This window comes from Macaca fascicularis, chromosome 17 (genome assembly GCF_037993035.2).
Source record: "Macaca fascicularis isolate 582-1 chromosome 17, T2T-MFA8v1.1".
NCBI classification, from domain to species: domain Eukaryota; kingdom Metazoa; phylum Chordata; class Mammalia; order Primates; family Cercopithecidae; genus Macaca; species Macaca fascicularis.
The window spans coordinates 27,378,592-27,399,275 of NC_088391.1; the positions used below are offsets into that span (position 1 = coordinate 27,378,592).

At 37.2% G+C, this 20,684-nt stretch overlaps 1 protein-coding gene across 1 annotated transcript in view; it reads left to right on the forward strand.

The window, feature by feature from the left end:
• The window catches only part of ITM2B (integral membrane protein 2B), a 29,049-nt gene extending 16,270 nt beyond the window's left edge, over positions 1-12,779 (forward strand). Inside the window, exons 2-6 of the mRNA XM_015438972.3 lie at positions 4,778-4,906; positions 7,117-7,323; positions 9,033-9,143; positions 9,706-9,856; positions 12,049-12,779. Of these exons, the coding sequence (XP_015294458.1) occupies positions 4,778-4,906; positions 7,117-7,323; positions 9,033-9,143; positions 9,706-9,856; positions 12,049-12,134 (684 nt within the window). The 3' untranslated portion in view covers positions 12,135-12,779. The remainder of the gene's footprint in view (positions 1-4,777; positions 4,907-7,116; positions 7,324-9,032; positions 9,144-9,705; positions 9,857-12,048) is intronic.
• Positions 12,780-20,684: the final 7,905 nt, after the last annotated feature.

The following is a 20,684-nucleotide window of genomic DNA, read 5'->3' on the forward strand; positions in this document are numbered from 1 at the left end:
ATGGTATGAATATACCACAATTCATTCATTCATCAGTTGATGGATATTTGGGTTGTTTCTAGTTTGGGGCTAGTATATAAATAATGATGCTGTAAATATTCATGTACAAATGTTTGACTCAGTTGATTTTTGATTATTGATATTTAAAAATCTTGCCACCCTCTAATTAGTTTGAATAATTTGACTCAGATTTTCTACATAGACAAATTATTTACAAATAATAACAGTTTTGTTTTCTTTTTTCTAATACCTAATCTTGTTATCGTTTGTGTACTTGCTGTAGGATCTCTAGTAGTGTTCAATGGAAACAGTCAATTTTAGTGGGCATTCCTGTATTCCTCAATTAAAAGGGTATGGTGAAGTATAAAGTTTCACCATTAAGAATGAGGCTTTCTATAGGCTTTTGATTGTTAGCCTTACTGATGTTAAAGAATTTCGGCCTTTGCTAGTTTGCAAAGATTTTTTTTTTTAATGGAAGTTGAATTTTGTCAAATACGTTTTCTGTATATTTTGAGATAGGCACGGGGTTTTTCTTCTTAAATCTTACGTGGCTTTTTCTTTAAGTAAAGCTTACTCTTTGAAGTGTTAAAATTTAATCACTCTAAAAACATTTTTAATAAATCTCTTAGATTAAAAACTTTTTAATCTTGAGCATACTTTAATCCCTTCTCTATGACTCAGATTGTATTATGGAACATCATTTATCTATCATACATGGTGTTAATTCTTGACTATAAATTGCTCAAGGTTTAAGCCATGTCTTAATCACATTTGAATTTCCCACAGGATCTAGCACAGTATATTGCAAATAGCAGGCATTAATAAATGCTGAACTAGGCTACCTCTCTTGCTAAATAGCCACAGTTTGTTTTACGTTATGAATTATGTTGCATCTCTCCCTTCCCTCATTATCATGCTGGCTGCTGATATAACTTTTATGAATCATAAAGAATTAAATAATCACGCTTTTTAAAAAATATATCTAAGCTGGCCAGGCATGGTGGCTCACGCCTGTAATCCCAGCACTTTGGGAAGCCGAGGTGGGTGAATCATGAGGTCAAGAGATCGAGACCATCCTGGCTGACACGGTGAAACCTTGTCTCTACTAAAAATACAAAAAGTTAGCCAGGCGTGGTGGCAGGTGCCTGTAGTCCAGGCTACTGGGGAGGCAGAGGCAGGAGAATGGTGCGAACCCAGGAGACAGAGCTTGCAGTGAGCCGAGATCACGCCACTGCACTCCAGCCTGGGCAACAGAGCGAGAGAGACTCTGTCTCAAAAAAAAAAAAAAGAAAGAAAATTGATCTAAGTTTTATTCACTCATCAAATATATAAGTGCCATCTAATGCCAAGCCGAAGCTTGGCTTGGAGCTGCCTGTAATGCAAAATGAATATGAATAGATACTCAAAAGATCTTATAGCCTAGTAGAGAGAGGATCTTTATGTGAATTATTCTAATGAAAGAAAAGTGATCACTAGGAATTTAGAGAGAAAAGATTAGATAGACTTTGCAGATTTAACAGCTCTTCTATGAAGTACATGATGGTGGTGCATAGGTTTGGGGTCTATAATCTGGCTCATCAAACACTCTTGTTTATTTCCTGATTCTTTTTTTTTTTTTTTTTTTGAGACGGAGTCTCGCTCTGCCGCCCAGGCTGGAGTGCAGTGGCCGGATCTCAGCTCACTGCAAGCTCCGCCTCCCGGGTTCACGCCATTCTACTGCCTCAGCCTCCCGAGTAGTTGGGACTACAGGCGCCCGCCACCGCGCCCAGCTAGTTTTTTGTATTTTTTGGTAGAGACAGGGTTTCACCGTGTTAGCCAGGATGGTCTCGATCTCCTGACCTCGTGATCCGCCCGTCTCGGCCTCCCAAAGTGCTGGGATTACAGGCTTGAGCCACCGCGCCCGGCCTATTTCCTGATTCTTAAGCCACGTTTCACGTTATTGAGGTGCTGAATAAATTGACCTGTGGATAAGTGAAGTGTTTTGTAAGTGAAATTCCTTAAGAAATTGAATTTTTAAAAAACTGTAATAGTGCTGAGAAGTGAGTTTTGAATGAACACGAGAAGTCAAACTCTAGCATGGTTTATAAAGGTCTTTTGTGACCTGCCCCAGTTTCTTGTTCATCATTTCTCGTACCCCTTTCCACCATATTGGGCAGTCCAGCCAAAGCACGTGTGGCTCTTGGAAATGTCATGCATTTTAGCTCCATAATTTTTGAAAAATCTCTGCCATATATATAATTTCCTTTAACTCTGTCTTCTGCTGAGGTAATGAGTATTTGTCCTTTAACATTCCACTGAAGTATTTTCTCCCTTGGGAAGTCTTCCTGAAACTCATCCCCTCTTACGTGCTCTCTGTGCATTTTCCTGTTAGAGCTCGTATCATATTTATTTCTTTTTGTATATTTGTCTATTTTCCAGACTGATCCAACTGGTCTCTTTCTTGGCAGAGCATCTATTTCCAGTGCCTAGCACAGCTCTTGGCACATAGTAGACATTTATAATTTATTCTCAAAATGATTGTTGAACAGTTAAAAATGATATATTACAATGCCTTAAAATTTGTCATCAATTTGCCAGTTGGGGCTGCATATTCTTTTACAGATGTCTGCCTGTGCTGTTTGGCTATTCATTTATGTACTGTTGGAAGAGAAAGCCTGCCAAATGGGGTGGGTGTGTGCGCACATTTGGCTGTCTCAGCAGCTGATACCAAATGTTGGAAATAACTATTTCCATCTGTCATTTTCATTCCCCCCACTCTCCCTCCACCCTAAAATTAATTATGTTAGGAACAATTTCTTACCTCCTTAGATACTTATGTCAGACAAGGGCTCAAGCAAAAGATGTATACTTTATCATTAAAGTTTTGTAATACCTTATGACTCCATGGAATTCTTGTAACTTTCTTTTCACAGCTGGGATATCTTACATGGCTTGATAAATTCTTCAGACTTATTACATACTTTAATTCCTTGCAATACACTCATTGTCTTACACACATAGTATATTGACATGTGCTACAGAAACCATGACATTCTCATAGCAATGGACTGATTCTTAGAATAAACAGTATTTGTTGTTCGCTGTTAAATTCTATGTTTGAAATCTCAACCTAAGAACACACTATATCACATCACATTGTTGTTGCTTGCTTCAGCATCTGGGATTAGACCTTTCTCAGTGGTATCATGTTAAAGTTCTTCATCTTAGAATTAAAAACATATAATGTTAGGTTTCATTCCTAACTGAATTCTTGCTTCAACCAAATCTGTGTTCTAATACAGGGGTCCCCAACCACCAGGCCACAGACCAGTACCGGAACTGGTCTTGGCTAGGAACTTGGCTGCACAGTTAGCATTGCTGCCTGAGCTCCACCTCCTCTCAGATCAGCGGGGACGTTAGATTCTCTTAGGAGTGCGAACCCTATTGTAAACTGTACGTGTTAGGGATCTAGGTTGTGCGCTTCTTATGAGAATCTAATGCCTGATGATCTTCTGAGGTGGAACAGCTTCACCCCAAAACCATATCCCAACCCCCCTCAGTCTGTCTGTGGAAAAATTGTCTTCTACGAAACTGGTCCCTGGTGCCAAAAAGGGTTGTGGAGGGCTGTTCCAGTAACCCATCCTGTTCTTGTGCATCATTCATAGTTTTTCTTCCTAATTTTTTATCCTATTAGATAGGTTTAGGTGAAGTCTACTTTCTCCCTTAAGCCTACCCCATATTGGGTTTTCCAAGTAAAGGACAGAGTCATGTACTTCAAGAGGCTGTTCATGTATACTATGAATTTTTGCAGTCTTTACTATTTATTGAGTGACTACTTATTTAGGTATCTATGTTTTCTTAGCTCTTTGCACGTGAACTTGGGTACAAATCAGAAATTTGCTGTAATTCTAAAGTGACAGAATAGAGGGATCAGGTTATAAGGGCACAGGGAGGGAGGAGTATCTAGGAATTATGAATGTCATGACCCCAAATAATGTTCTAATACTAAATTGTTTTAAGTTGATAAAAATGAAAATTCTATAAAATCTTATGCTGGTTTTGTTTCTTGAATTTATAAGTAAGTTTTTATCATTGAATATTTTCTCATTTTTTTCTACTGCTTCTATCTTTAAAAGAAAGTGAAGAATTTTATCAGACCATGGTTTAGAGTAGAGCAGTGGGATAATAGGATTATGTATTTTTATGTATAGAATTTTATCCTATTTTTTGAAATTCTAATTGTTTAAATAATTTTAGTATCATTGTTTGTTCTGTTCCTTATTTTCCTGTAATTTTTTCTTGTGGATGGTTTAGAATAGTTTTATACCTGGTATGAAATATAAACCATCTGTAGCAGGCCTAACACATAATTTCATAAACGATCAGATAGAGAGATGCCCTGGATTTATAATTTACAAGGCTCATCATCATATTATATGACTAAGTTGTAGCATAACCTCTTCTAAATTATTAAATTTTAGAAGATATCACCAAAAGTTGTGCATGCAAAATAAAAATTATGGAGTGTATCATTGCTTGAGTCAGGGTTAGCAGGTGGGGTGTTGAGATTAGAAGTAGACAACTCTCCTAGAGACCAATGTCCTAGTCCAAGAACCATTAAGATGAGCCCTGGAGCTACCATTTAATCATTCCTGGGTTGATTTTGATGAGAGGCACAACTCCTTTGGTCTTTATGTCTTCATTTATTAAAATGATAATCCATGAGGTTTTTCCGATCCTGAGCCTTCTGTTGTTCTGTCTGGAGATAAGATACTTAACTGTCTTTTTCATATTTTAGGACCCAGATGATGTGGTACCAGTTGGCCAAAGAAGAGCCTGGTGTTGGTGCATGTGCTTTGGACTGGCATTTATGCTTGCAGGTGTTATTCTAGGAGGAGCATACTTGTACAAATATTTTGCACTTCAAGTAAGTGGAAAAATTATTTTGTGTCTCTGATTTTTTTTTTTTTTTTTGCCTCTCCTGATGTGCGTTACAAAATTGTTTACAACTTGCTGTAAGCTTGTACTTTTTATCTGTGACCTTCAGCCAGAGTGGTAGTTCTATTTTAAAGCTGTGTTTAAACATCTCTCCATGATATGTTTGCTGAGCCCATCACACACAGTCACTAAAAGCAGAGTAACTTGAAATGTTGCTGACTAAAGGATTTATTTAGGTCATTGGGTGATTTTACTAACCTTTATTTTCCTACTATAAATAAGGGTTGAGAGGAATAGTATTATGAATTGCCAGTTGAATAAATACATCAGCCACAAATGTTGTCATATTGATAGGCCATAACTTGATAGTCAGCTTGGACTCCCCTTGGTCCTACTGTACCCTTGGGCCCAGAGTACAGTAAGACCATGTCTCTGCTTCTTTTCCAGTCACTGGTTTCACTAAAGAACTGGGTGACTTCAGCGGTGATATTGAAATAACATAGGATTAATAGTAATCCCAGTGGGTTAAGACAAAGGTTTTCCTTCTGATTAATTATAATTTACAGTCTATTTTGTGATATATTTCTCTTGGCAATAATTCAGAAGTTTTTTTAGGAGTTTTGAAGAGGAAATTACTTTCAAGGTTTTATGACTACTTCAGCTGTTTCAAAATTTGGAGAAAGCTGACAACGAGACTTATTAAAATAATTTAAATAACTAATTTTGAAACATTCTCAATTTCATGCTCATTTTCTGTGTTGTTCAAGATGATCAATCACATATTGATAGACATTACCAAAATACTAGTCATCTTTTTTAATACCGTTTTTTTTACAAGAAATACATATAGTATAGAAAAAATCATTACAATTCCATTTTCCGGAGATAACATTTGGTGCATTAACTGTTTTTTGTTTGTTTGTTTGTTTGTTTGTTTTTGTTTTTAACGGAGTTTCGCTCTTGTTGCCCAGGTTGGAGTGCAATGGCGTGATCTCGGCTCACTGCACCCTCCACCTCCTGGGTTCAAGTAGTTCTCCTGCCTCAGCCTCCCAAGTAGCTGAGATTACAAGTGCCTGCCACCACACCTGGCTAATTTTTGTACTTTTAGTAAAGACAGGGTTTCACTATGTTGGCCGGGCTGGTCTCGAACTCCTGACCTCAGGTGATCCACTCACCTTGGCCTCCCAAAGTGCTAGGATTACAGGCATAAGCCACTACGCCTGGCCCGGTGCATTCACATTTTATATACCCTTAGTCTTTATTGTGTGTGTAGAGTGTGTGTGTGTGTGTGTGTGTGTGTGTGTACATGTACTGTGTGTTTGTTTTTTTTTGAGATGGGATCTCACTCTGTCACCCGGGCTGGAGTGCGGTGGTGCAATCACAGCTCACTGCAGCCTCAACCTCTTGGGCTCAAGCAATTCTCCTGCCTCAGCCTCCCCAGTAGTAGCTAGGACTACAGGTGTGTGGTCCCATGCCCAGCTAATTTTTTCATTTTTTGTGGGGACACGGTCTCACCATGTTGCCTAGGCTGGTTTTGAACTCCTGGGCTCAAGCAGTTCATCTGTCTCAGGCCTCCACCCCCAAAGTATTAGGATTACAGGCATGAGTTACTGCACCCGACCTCATATACTGTTTTTTCTTTTTGTAAAAGGGAGACAGTAGTATAAAGATTTGCTGTAATCCAGTATTTTCCCCTGAATTGTGATATAAAGGGAAAATTAGAACTACTTATATGCATATAGAAATTTCAGAAAAGTTATCCCTTTTTTGGCTAATAAGAAAAAAGTCATTTAATTAGTAGACCATATCAAAACTTTTTAATATATTCTTTCAGAAAAACTTAACTAGTTTTGGAATATATTCTTTTATAAAAACTGCTTACAAGTAGAGTTAGGTCTGTTGTTTCTTTATATTTATTTGTTACTGGATAGCTGATTATTTTTATGTTCTATTTTCACCTACCACGAAAAGTAAAGGGAAAACCAGCTGCCTTTCTTCTTTTGAAGCTGTTCTTTTACAGTGCTTCAAAACCTGATCTTAAAGAATATGCTAACTCTGTAATTAAACTGTCTGACTTGTCATCTAAAAGCAAGAGTTTGCAAGCAAAATGCTATTTAGATAGAGGTGGCAGCTTAAGTAATGCTTATTTAAAAACCTGTCTCATGCTGAATTGCTGAAATGAGTCTTTAAACTCTATAGCCAGATGACGTGTACTACTGTGGAATAAAGTACATCAAAGATGATGTCATCTTAAATGAGCCCTCTGCAGATGCCCCAGCTGCTCTCTACCAGACAATTGAAGAGAATATTAAAATCTTTGAAGAAGAAGAAGTTGAATTTATCAGTGTGCCTGTTCCAGAGTTTGCAGATAGTGATCCTGCCAACATTGTTCATGACTTTAACAAGGTGAGCCAGGTGTCCAGAATTGTAGAAAGACTGCAGGTTCTGTAGTTTATGCTTTTTGTAGTTTTAATTTCAATATTTGCTAGTTTATTATATTTAGAGTTCAGTTTAATAAACTGTCAACATTTGGTGGGCTCTGCTTTGTCTGAAGCAGACCCTGGTGACCCAGCCTTCTCATATCTTGTCTTTCCTTTCCCTTAAAGCCCACCTCATGACTGTTCCTCCTTTGCTGACAAACTAATATTTTTTATATGTTCGCACATTTTCTTAGATAAGAGGTAATTTATGTCCCTGTTTTTTGGTAGCATTTTCAAAATCAATAATTTTGTTAATCTGTTTTTAAGTTCTCGTTCTACATTTCCCCCCAGCTTTTGAGCATTTTTATGTAATGCAGAAAAGTTGAATATCCAAAATCCTCCACTTTGTTCCAGATATTGTCATATTTGCTTCATCTCTTTTTCTGTCATTTGATGTAAGTACTTATGCTGTTATCTCTCAAGAATGAGATGTCCTCCTACATAACCACATCATTATCACATCTAAGAAAATTAACATGATCTTGTAGGACAGTAGTCCCGCCTTATCTGTGGGGGATACAAGCTAAGACCCCCCAGTGGATGTCTGAAACCGCAGATAGTACCAAACCGTATATATACTATGTTTTTCCGTATTAGTGTACATATATACATATGTTAAAATTTAATTTACAAATTAGCCACAGTAATAGATTAACAATAATGAATAAAACAGTTAAAATACTATAATAAAAGGTATGTGAAGGTGGTTTCTCAAAATATTTTACTATACTGTACTTACCTAGGTATTTGTGGACTGTAGTTAACTGAAGGTAACTGAAACTCAGGAAGCACAACCTCAGATAAGAGAGACTACTATATTTAATATGTTTACAATTTATATTTGTGTTTAAATTTCCCCAATTTTTGTCCCAATAATTTTTTGTTTTTTCAAATCAGGATTCAGAGATTCAGAAGTTCATGTATCACCTGTGATTTTTGTGTCTCTCTGTATAAGCTTGCCATTTTGAACACTCCAATATATTACTGAAGTTAGCTTTGCAAACATTTCGTGCCTGATACATCTGATGGATGTTTAGAAACCAGTTTGAAAATTTACTTATTTCAAGGAAATAAACATCCAAAGCAAATAGTAAATAATAATAGCTAACACCGAGCTCTTAGGAATCAAAATGTTGACATTGTTTGGTTTAACTTATTCTTAAAAACCATCCTATGAGACAGTCTTTCTCAACCAGCATTTCTCATTTGAACCATAGAACACAAAATCATTTAAATGACTGTTTCTCCAATGTTCTAACGATGGTAGTAGTATTGAAGATACATACAAGAAAACTTAATCTTTATGCACAATGGACAGATAGCCTTAGAGGGCATTTGAGCTTATAAGTGAGAAAGTTAAATTGCTTAATTATATAAGTATTTGCAGTTAATTTGAATATGTATTATTTATTATAGAAATACACTCTTGATGAGCATTTTATTTACTGGTAGCAATATTTTTTCCTCTCCCATTCCCACTTCCAACTTTATCCAGCCAAATTCTGAATTTGTTGAAATGCAAGTGATTTATACATTCTAAAGCCAATTCATTTTAATGATACAAATTATTCTTAAAAATCCAGTTGCTGCCTGTTTTGCTATTACTGTGACTACACTGTATCTTTTTCTTCACAGAAACTTACAGCCTATTTAGATCTTAACCTGGATAAGTGCTATGTGATCCCTCTGAACACTTCCATTGTTATGCCACCCAGAAACCTACTGGAGTTACTTATTAACATCAAGGTATAAGAATGTTGACTATTTTTGATGAATGATGCCCTTATAGTGTTTTGGAATACCCTGTTGAGAAATTAGCCCTGTAGGAGCTCATTTTATCAGACTGTAGTTAAGAATTTTACAAGGATGAACGAATACTCATGGTTTTTGTTTTTAATGTTTTATATCTTGAAATTGAAATGCAATTTCTCAAATAATGTTTTAAGTTTTCCTAAAGAGCCAGAGAGTAAATACTGGCCAACTACTTAATTCTGTTGCCATAGACAATATGTAAAACAAATGAACATGACTATATTCCAAAAAAAACTCTACTTATAAAAATAAGCTGGGAGTGGAGGCTCATGCCTATAATCCCAGGACTTCGGGAGGCCTAGGTGGGAGATTCGCTTGAGGCCAGGAATTTGAGACCAGCCTGGACAACATAGAACATAAAACAAACAAACAGATGGTGGGTAGTAGTTTGGCAACCTGTTCCATACCATAATGTGTAAGAATTTTGTCTTGTTACTCTAGTCTACTCAGTATATGTTCTGAGATAGTCATGTCATGTATTCTTTTCTGAATGTAGGCTGGAACCTATTTGCCTCAGTCGTATCTGATTCATGAGCACATGGTTATTACTGATCGCATTGAAAACATTGATCACCTGGGTTTCTTTATTTATCGACTGTGTCATGACAAGGAAACTTACAAACTGCAACGCAGAGAAACTATTAAAGGTAATACTTTTTAAATGTTGAAGTGTTGGGCAGAAAAGTCCATTGCGTTAAACTAGATTTAGGTGAAGCCTAGTCATTGTTACCAATATACTTGCCATGAGTGAGATAATATTGTGTCGTTATATAATAGTCCCAGGTTTCTATAGAATTATCTTAATTCTATTTATAAGTCCGCCCTTTTCAGATGGAGAGAAAAGGTCAATGTGAAATGTCATTGCCTTGAGATGCTGGTACCTCATTTTCCATCTCGTTAGTCACCCTATCCAACTTCACATCCTAACCACTGTGGTTCAGCCATACTGAAAGGGTTTTTATTATCCAGAGGGTCTCTTGGGACCAGGTCTTCAGCTGTGTTTTCAGAGATCTGGATTCTAAGCAGGCTGTTTGCCTTTTGGATCATATTGGGAATAATCACTGTCAGGGTAGTTGGAAAGGAATTTGGGTGAAGAATTCAGAGCATTGATACAACTAATGTTGTAGCTTTGCCAAATCATTTAACCTTCATTTTCTCACCTGAAATATAAGGATTACAGTATCTCCCCATTTCCTTTTAAGCTCATTGTGAAAATAAAGTACATGTGGCAGCTGTGGAAAGTAAGAAGTGCCATTCAGATACACTGTGGTGTGATTTCTTTGGAATTGTGTCACCCAGTAAAAGTGCTTTCCTGGCTTTTTGCTAGCATTTTAAATAATACTGTTCTCTCATCTCTGGCTGTTGAGTCATCTGAAACCAGCTTGATTGCATGTGTTTTTTTTTTTCCCCCAACTTTTATTTTAGATTCAGGGAGTACATGTGCAGGTTTGTTTCAAAGGGTGTATTATATTATCTGATGGGTGGTTTGGGGTACAAATGATCCCATCACTCAGGTAGTGAGCATAGTACCCAATAGGTAGTTTCTCTTTTTTTTTTTTTTTTTATTATTATCAAGTTCTGGGTTACATGTGTACAATATGCAGGTTTGTTGCATAGGTATTCAGGTGCCATGTTGGTTTGCTGCACCCATCAACCTGTCACCAAATTAGGTATTTCTCCTAATGTTATCCCTCCCCAAGGCCCCCACCTCCCGACAGGCCCCAGTGTGTGATGTTCCCCTCCCTGTGTCCATGTATTCTTATTGTTCACCTCCCACTTATGAGTGAGAACATGCGGTGTTTGGTTTTCTGATCTTGTGATAGTTTGCTGAGAATAATGATTTCCAGCTTCATCCATGTCCCTGCAAAGGACATGAACTCATCCTTTTTTATGGCTGCATAGAACTCCATGGAGTATAGGTGCCACATTTTCTTAATCCAGTCTATCATTGATGGACATTTGGGTTGGTTCCAAGTCTTTGCTATGAATAGTGCTGCAGTAAACATACATGTGTATGTGTCTTTATCATAGCATGATTTATAATCCTTTGGGTATATGCCCAGTAACGGGATTGTTAGGTCAAATGGTATTTCTAGTTCTAGATCCTTGAGGAATCGCCACACTGTCTTCCACAATGGTTGAACTAATTTACACTCCCACCAACAGTGTAAAAGCATTCCCCAATAGGTAGTTTTTCAACCCTTGCCTCCTCCCTCCCTCCCTCCCTTCCTTATAGTCCCCTGTATGTATTGTTCCCATCTTTATGTCAGTGAGTACCCAGTGTTTACCTCCTACTAATAAGTGAGAGCATTGTAAGGTAGGTATTTGGCTTTCTGTTTCTGGGTTAATTCATTTATGATAATGGTTTCCAGCTGCATCCATATTGCTGCAAAGGACATGATTTCATTCTTTTTTACTGCTGTGTTGATTTCTTACATTTAAAAATGCTCTTGGTTCATAATTTTTTTTTAAGTCAGCCTTACACATGCCATGAAATTTACCCTTTTTAGTGTGCAATTCTGAGTTTCCACAAAGATACACATGGTCTTGCAAGCACCACCATAGTCAAGATACGGAACATTTTTAATACCTTCAAGTTCATGAATTTGTAAGGAATCTGTGTAGCATTATTAATGTTGCTGTGATCTGTCAATATATTAATAGTTCAGAAAAGGGAGAAAAATTATTTTTCTTCAGCATAAACAGATTCAAACTGTAGAAGTTTTTGTAGAGTATAGAGTGAAATACTTCTATACATCTAAATAATAACTATAAAAAATATGTGAATGTTTATGACTAAAGAATCAAAATTTTAAAAAACTTTTTCCCTCTCCAACAGGTATTCAGAAACGTGAAGCCAGCAATTGTTTCGCAATTCGGCATTTTGAAAACAAATTTGCCGTGGAAACTTTAATTTGTTCTTGAACAGTTGAGAAAAACATTATTGAGGAAAATTAATACCACAGCATAATCCCACCCTTTACATTTTGTGCAGTGATTATTTTTTAAAATCTTCTTTCATGTAAGTAGCAAACAGGGCTTTACTATCTTTTCATCTCATTAATTCAATTAAAACCATTACCTTAAAATTTTTTTCTTTCCAAGTGTGGTGTCTTTTATATTTGAATTAGTAACTGTATGAAGTCATAGATAATAGTACATGTCACCTTAGGTAGTAGGAAGAATTACAATTTCTTTAAATCATTTATCTGGATTTTTATGTTTTATTAGCATTTTCAAGAAGACGGATTATCTAGAGAATAATCATATATATGCATACGTAAAAATGGACCACAGTGACTTATTTGTAGTTGTTAGTTGCCCTGCTACCTAGTTTGTTAGAGCATTTGAGCACACATTTTAATTTTCCTCTAATTAAAATGTGCAGTATTTTCAGTATCATATTTAACTATTTAGAGAATGATTTCCACCTTTATGTTTTAATATCCTAGGCATCTGCTGTAATAATATTTTAGAAAATGTTTGGAATTTAAGAAATAACTTGTGTTACTAATTTGTATAACCCATATCTGTGCAATGGAATATAAATATCACAAAGTTGTTTAACTAGACTGCGTGTTGTTTTTCCCATATAATAAAACCAAAGAATAGTTTGGTTCTTCATATCTTAAGAGAATCCACATAAAGGAAGAAACTATTTTTTAAAAATTCACTTATATATATATATATATACAATGAGTAAAATCATAGAGTTTTCTTTAAATAAAAATAAGTCCTTTTAATAACTAAACCAGATTCTTTGTGGATACTATTAAAATAACATTTAAGCCTCAACCTTGAATGATGTTGTTTAATATAAAATGCTTTTATTTTTCATGGAAGGGCTATCAAAGCCTAACGTTTCCAAGGAACATAAAAGAACTGTGCTTCTCTGAGAGTGCCTGCCTCAGAAATGGAACATTTTGAGTTAATAATGATGATTCTTATACTTCTAAGTTTGCTTCCTCTCTGAAATAATTCAGAATCCACCCCCATTTAAAATATCTATGATTCATTTCACCTCAAATTCCTAAGACAAAAAATGTCAATTCTGACTTTAGGAGGTCAGAGTTTTTAAAGCTTCAAACTCTTAAAGGATTTGGTCTAGAAACCTATTCTAATTCAAAAGGATATTATTTACTCATGGCTCTTCGTTTCATTTCAGTAATATTGTCAGAGCTTTAAGCCAGTGAGTTGGATATTCAGGAATTAACAATTTTAGAAGATAATATGTTTCAATAAAATGAGAATTGGTTTTTCCTACTTTCCAGGCTCTAAAATTACATGAATTTTCAGGTAGCTGTGAACATTTAGGAGCACATTGCTCATTGAGCATCTTTTATATGCCCAACATACGATATTATGTTGAAGATACATCTGCAAAGAAGAAAAAAAGCCACTGCCATCGTGGAGACTCACAATCTAGGAAAAGAGACGGACAGCAACCAACTAGTTACAATACATTGGGATCAGTAGTATGAAGGAGAAACAGGTGTAGGTTCTTTGGAAAACATTTAGGAGAGTCAGTAAGACTTTCAGAATGTGAAGTGCATGGGATTAGGTCATGGAAGACCGTATATGTCATCTTAAGGACTTCATTCAGTAGACCATGGGCCACTATTGAAACTTTACATTTTGGAAGGAGCTTATTAGTTTGTTTTCCCTGTGATTATAGTAGTAATGCGGTATTAGGGTAGCTGAACTGCAATAATAATCCCAACATCTCACTGGCTTCATGCAGTAGGAATATGCCTTCATCACAGTCCAGTGTGGCAGGCAGCCTCCAGACTCCCAGGGACCCAGACTTACACTTTACTAAATATAATTGTTTCATTTGAATTTTTAAAGGTTTTTGTATAATCATCTTAGTAAAACCTTTGATAATTCTTCACAACATTTGCAATCATTGATTTGGCCACATTGATCTAACATGATACCCATGATTTTACTTCATTTCCATTAGTATTCTGATAAGTTCCTTTAGAGTCAATTGAGTAGAGAGTACCCCTCTCACCCAGGCTTAGTCATGTCCCAGGAATTTTGGAACTCCAACTGAGGTTTCAGGTTCATTATTCATTCTAGGGCTGAATGGATAATGTGCCGTTTGAACTCTTGTGCCATGCTGGAAACTGTGGTCTTGGTGTGGCATGGAAAAAACAGGGCAAAGGATGTGGATGAGAAGATGACAAAGAAAATCAGATACCCAGAGAGGACTGCCTGGTCTCTCAGTGGGTTCCAGGGAGACTTGGCTATCCTTCCCTGTTCTTGAGTTCTGTCTAGTCCATTTGGGCTCCTATAAGAAAATACCATAGACTGAGTGACTTCAAACAACAAAAGCTTATTTCTCACAGTTCTGGAAGCTGGCAAGTTCAAGATCAAGTCACCTGCAGATTCAGTGTCTGATGAGGTCCTCCTTCCTCACAGACAGCTGTCTTCTCTCTGTGACCTTATATCACAGATTTCTCTGGGTTCCTCATATAAAGACACTGATCCCATTCATGGGGGTTCCACTCTGATGACCTAACACCTCTCAAAGGCCCCATTTCCTAATACTATCACCTTGGGGGTAAGGATTTCTTTTATTTATTTATTTATTTTATTTATTTTATTTTTTTGAGACGGAGTCTCGCTGTGTCTCCCAGGCTGAAGTGCAGTGGCGTGATCTCGGCTCACTGCAAGCTCCGCCTCCCGGGTTCACGCCATTCTCCCACCTCAGCCTCCCAAGTAGCTGAGACTACAGGCGCCCGCCACCACGCCCGGCTAGTTTTTTGTATTTTTAGTAGAGACGGGGTTTCACCATGTTAGCCAGGATAGTCTCGATCTCCTGACCTCGTGATCCACCCGCCTCGGCCTCCCAAAGTGCTGGGATTACAGGCTTGAGCCACCGCGCCCGGCCGGGGGGTAAGGATTTCAACATGAATTTGGGGGGACACAAACATTCAGACCATAGCAAGTTCCATAATGCAGCCCATCGTGCGTGTGTGTGTGTGTGTGCGTGCGTGTATTTATTTATTTATTTATCTAAGATAGCTCTAGTTTGCTGCTTTGCAACACATTCTGCCCCTATTGCATTGGTTTAAAAAAACAGTACAGAAGTCAAGATGAGACTATGTAAATCTTGACAAGTTGTTAGGATTCTGGCCGTGATTGCTCATCTGTGACGCAGGAGTGAGAGTCTGGCTCGAAAGGTGGCTGAGAATTAAAATAATAGGCATGAAAGTGCTTCGTACAGCTCTTTACAGTTGTTGACAATGCCTTTTTTGAAACCTATCACTGCTGTATGTTAGCAAGCAAACACTGATCTTGTTTTGTAATGTGTAATTTTTCATTTCTGCTTTTCCTATATCCCTTTTTAGACTCCACATCCATATTAGAAGCAAGAAAAAAAAACGTACACAGTGTTCTAAATGTTGTTTATCTTGAATAGTAGAAGGAGGAGTGTAAAACTTAAAGGCTGATTAATAATGCAAATGAAAAGACATGGATTATTGAATGGAAAAGGTCTAGATTCTATGTTTGAATGTGGTTATGAATTAATGTTGGCAGAATCTCTAAGATTCTGCTAAGTGCACATTTAATAGTTTACTAGACATCTTCTCTTCCACCTAGCAAAGAGTTTGTTGCCCAGAGTTATGTAAATCTTACTCTATTGGACACTAATCTTTGCATGTTTAACTCTTTGAGACTTAGGTTTAATTCTTCGAGACTAAGGACTTCATGTGTATCTATTTAGAAAAAGAACATTTCTTCATCTCCACAAAGCTATACAGCCATCAGTTTGTTGAATATCTTGTCCAAAGTTATTGCTAGCTTGCTGCTTTCTGAGTCTTTGTGGCTAGTGCTTTTTTGAGGAAGAAGCATGATTTAGTCTCAGCTATCTATTGATCATTTTAGGCTTTTACTGAAAAACTTAAGAACAATTTAATATTTTTTTTGAACTATTTAGTGAATTTTGAGGCCATAAATTATTTCCTGTTAGCACACAGGTATGGATTGTAGATTCCACACTTAATCTTCCAGCTACCTATTGCAGATTGGTTCTGAGAAGCAGGATGAGTGGGAGTGGGTTCTTTAGGGGTCAAAATTGAGACCTAAGTGGTATAAAACAAGATAATCTAGCTTTCTCCCACTTACAATAATTTGATGGGACTTCTATATCTGATTTTTAAGCTTGCATTTTAGTTTATATTTTCATTGTAAAAAAATCAAATAATATAGAAATGTTGAAGGTAAAATGTAAATGTTCCCCCCATTCTACCATCCTCCTTCCTCAGTCCCATTCCCCAACAGTTTAATGTGCAATACAATAATGTGTGATACACAATGACCTAGTTCTTGCCCTAGTGACTAAGAAGATGCAGACACCTTCTTTTCAAATGATGTGGTCTTACCCCCATCACAAATGGAGTGTATTTAAGAAACCCAAGCCAGAAACCCCAAGTCTTCACAGTCACCATGTCCTCCACCTCCCAATAGCTTCCTGCTGTTCTTCTGCTCTAGTGGTTCTCCCTGCTTCCCCACACCCACCCGTGAGCCACAACAGTCTTTCCAAAACACGAATTTGATGGTTTCACACCCCAGCTTAAAACACTTTCCTGGCTTCCCCTGGTTCTTAGGATAAAGACCAAAATACTTAATGCTGCACAGTCCAGTCCCAACCCACTCTCCAGCTTCATCTTAATCACACCCCTCTTTGCTCCTAGTGTCCTACCACATTGCCTGCCTTACTGTTTCTTAGTAAATGCTATTCTTACTTCCTGAAGATTATTTCCATCTGTTCCTCCCACACCCTTCAGTTAGCTTCCTCTCAACCTTCAGAATTTAGTTCAAGTGACCCTTCCTCAAGAGAAACCTTTCCTGAACCATTAGGAAAGGCTTTTCTTGTTTCTCAGTCTCATAGCATCATCTGTCTCTTTTTTGTGACTTGAATATAATATTTTATGTTTTGTCATTGTTGCTTGTTTGGTTAATGTATTTCCCCCACTAGACTGCTCAATACCTTAGTAGGGCACCTGACATGTAGTTGGAGCTCTTATTTATTGAATGAATGAATGATTCCTTCCTGTACCACTCTAGTCTTGCCCACTGTCATTTTTATTCTGGGTACTATATTTCCCAACCAGTTGTCTGGCTTTCTCCTCAGATCTCATCCCCATGGATCTGAGTGAGTTGCCTTGAATATAAATCTAATTATGTCTTCCGTAAGATTCAGTGATGGTGTCCTGCTGCACTTAAGAGAAAATCCTTTTTTCAAGCCCTAAAATCCTGCCCTCACTAGACTTCTCGCACCATTCCTCTATTTGCATCCTAATCTTTCAGTTTTGGCCTCATATAAGCTTACAGCCCTGCCTGAAACAGTTGTCTCTGTCCCTACTCCACCCCCTGCCCTCCACAAAGAAAAGTTAACTCCTCCTCATCTTTCAGATCGTCAGATTAAAAGTTTCCTGAGATGCCACCATAGCTCTGTTTCTCATACCTTTCATGATACTTTATCACCTGTCTTCATGCAGTCCTCCTCTCGCCTATTAGCAAAATGCTAATACTGTGTCCTCAGTATTTGGCACATAATAGATATTCTTGACATTGAAGGAAGGAATAAACATCTTGGTAACTATAGCTAGAAAAAAAGAAAATACGGTATCTACTTCACTAAAACCAAAGGGGTTTTTTGCGGGGGCAGACAATCTTCATTATTCAGATGGACAATGTTTGTTGAATGAATGAGCTACATTTCATGGATTAACTCGTTCAGCTGGTAAGGGTTATACTTGGAGGCTATTTCATCTTGGCAGGCTTGTTGTTCAAAGTTAGAGCCTCATTTTAAGTAAAATGTTCTGTGGGGGCCATATTAAGATTTTTATATGACAGAATTATATATATATCCACAAATGTTTCAAGCCAAGATTATGTCTTCTTCCATAATGCCACCTTCTTCCAGGATAGTATTTTAGGCCAGATGGTTTTCCACATTTAAAACATACCAACATTCTTTTAAGGCCCAGTGATTATCAAAAGGGATTGGCACTACATTTTAAAATGTAAGGGCAATTTTTGATTGTCACAGAACTAGAGGATGCCATTTGTATTTAGTAGGTGAAGCCAGGCAGGTTGCTAAATGTCTTACAAGTCCAGGAGTCCTGCACAACAAATTACTGCCCTTCCTGATTTGCCAATTATGCCCCTGCTGTGAAGCATGAAAGGAGAGAGAAGAGCTTTCAGAATGCCAGGGATAAATATATCCATTAAGCCTTCAGACTAAGATGCAGGAATAGTTTTCCATTTGAGTATGAATACGGCAACTTCTTAGAACATTTCTTAAAACACATAATTAGCCAAATACTAGTTTAACAGCTAAAACCTATCTAGTTTTAATCAACTCCAGGGAACATTACACTTTATTTAACCCCTAATTATCTGATACCCAAGTTCTGTCAAAAACACTGCTGAGGCATTCAGGAAGATGAGCCTGTGAAATGTGAGAATCCTTCATGTCTCTGGAATGAGTCCCTAGATTCTAGCCCTGCAGCTAGTTGATACTCTAAAAAACTACTATGAATGCCTTCCTTTAGCTCCCGATAGAAATGTCTTTGTAGAACCATGGCATAATATTATTCTCTTGACTTTTGTTGAGGATTGATAGAAATAAAAATGAGCTAGAAATGTTTCTTCAGCTTTTGTAAAAGTCCTATAAAAAGCATTATGTAATATCTAGTACTTCTTATCTCAGTATTTAAAAATTGTGTTAGGAAAGTTTTTTTCACTTACGATACATGTTAATATTAGGTAGGACATCGAAATAATTTATTTGCTTCCCTTTTGCCTTCGTTACTGGGAAACTCAGAGCCAAGCTCATTGCTTAGGTTAATTACTTTCAGCCTAGGTTTTTCTGTGTATCAGCCTTTGGTAGGGCTTGAAGTAACCCTTCAGTTTGCTCATATTTTGTTGTGAGTTTTATAGATCGTTTACATGCAACGAAATGCATGTATCTTAAGTGTTCAACTCAGCGAGTTTTGACACTTTTGTATGTCCATGTTAACGATCATCAAAACGTTTTCACTGCCCCAGAAAATACCATTGTGCCCCTTTCCAGCAAGTATTTCTTCCCTCTGCTAAAACTACTTTTTCATTTCTATGACCATAGTTTAGTTTTTGGCTATTCTTGAACTTTATTTGAATGGAATCGTACATATATAATCTTTTTGTTTGGCTTTTAAAACTCAATATAACGTTTTGACATTTGTCCATGTTGCATGACTCAGCAGTTGTTTATTTTCAGTTGCTGTGTAGTCATTTCTTTTCTGTGTGTGTGTGTGTATGTGTGCGCGTGCTTTTCAAATTTATTTTTTATTTTTTTTGAGACAGAGTCTGACTCTGTCAACTCAGGCTGGAGTGCAGTGGCATCGTCTCGGCTCACTGCAATTTCTGTCTCCCGGGCTCAAGCCATCCTCTAACCTCAGCCTCCCAAGTAGCTAAGACTCTACAGGCATATGCCACCATACCTAGCTAGTATTTGTATTTTTTTTAGTAGAGACAGGGTTTTGCCATGTTGTCCAGGCTGGTCTTGAACTCCTGGGCTCAAAGCAATCCACCCTCCTCGGCCTCCCAAAGTGCTAGGATTACAAGTGTGAGCCACTGTCCCCTGCCAGTATTCCATTTTTTGTATATACCACAATTTATCATTTTTTTCAGTGTAAGTATTTTGATTGTTTCCAAGTTGGGAAATATGAATAAAGTTGCTATGAACATGCATGTACAAGTCTTTGTAGACAGCTCATGTTTTAAAAAGTATTTAATGATTTCATTGCAAAATCATCTTTATTGTAAACGTATCTTCTTGAGGGTAGATTGGTAAAATATAAATAATAAATATATGACAATGCAGGAGTCCAAGTATTAGCGTTACAGTCATAACAAACACTAAGAACCATTTATAAATTTCAGTTTCTCATTGTTTTAGAATGGAAGGTCTAACCAAATATGTAATGTATCCCTTCAAGTAAACTAGTGTAACTTGGGTACCTTCTCATATAAATTCCCCTTAAGGCATACGTTACTGTCTTTTCCAAATTCCCATTTTGCTTGTCCAGTAGGCATTATCAGATACACCGTGTTCAAAGGCAAACTTGATTTTCCTCCCATGGTTTCCTCAGCTCCTTTTCTTTCCGATTGCACAGGCTAAAAATATGAAGTCATTCTTGATTCCTCTCTTTTTCATAAACCTCACATCAAATCCATCAGCAAATCTGGTGTGCTCTACCTTCAAGATACAGATTATCCAAAATTCAGCCACTTCTCACTGTCTCTACTGCTAACATACTAATCAAAGCTGCTATCATCTCTTGCTTGGATTGGTGCAATGGCCTCACAACTGATCTTCCTGCTTCCATACTTGGCCCCTAGAGCCTCTTCTAAACAGTAGCTAGAGCGATCTTTTCTAAATCTAAGCCACATCATGTCACTCCCCTGCTCAAATCC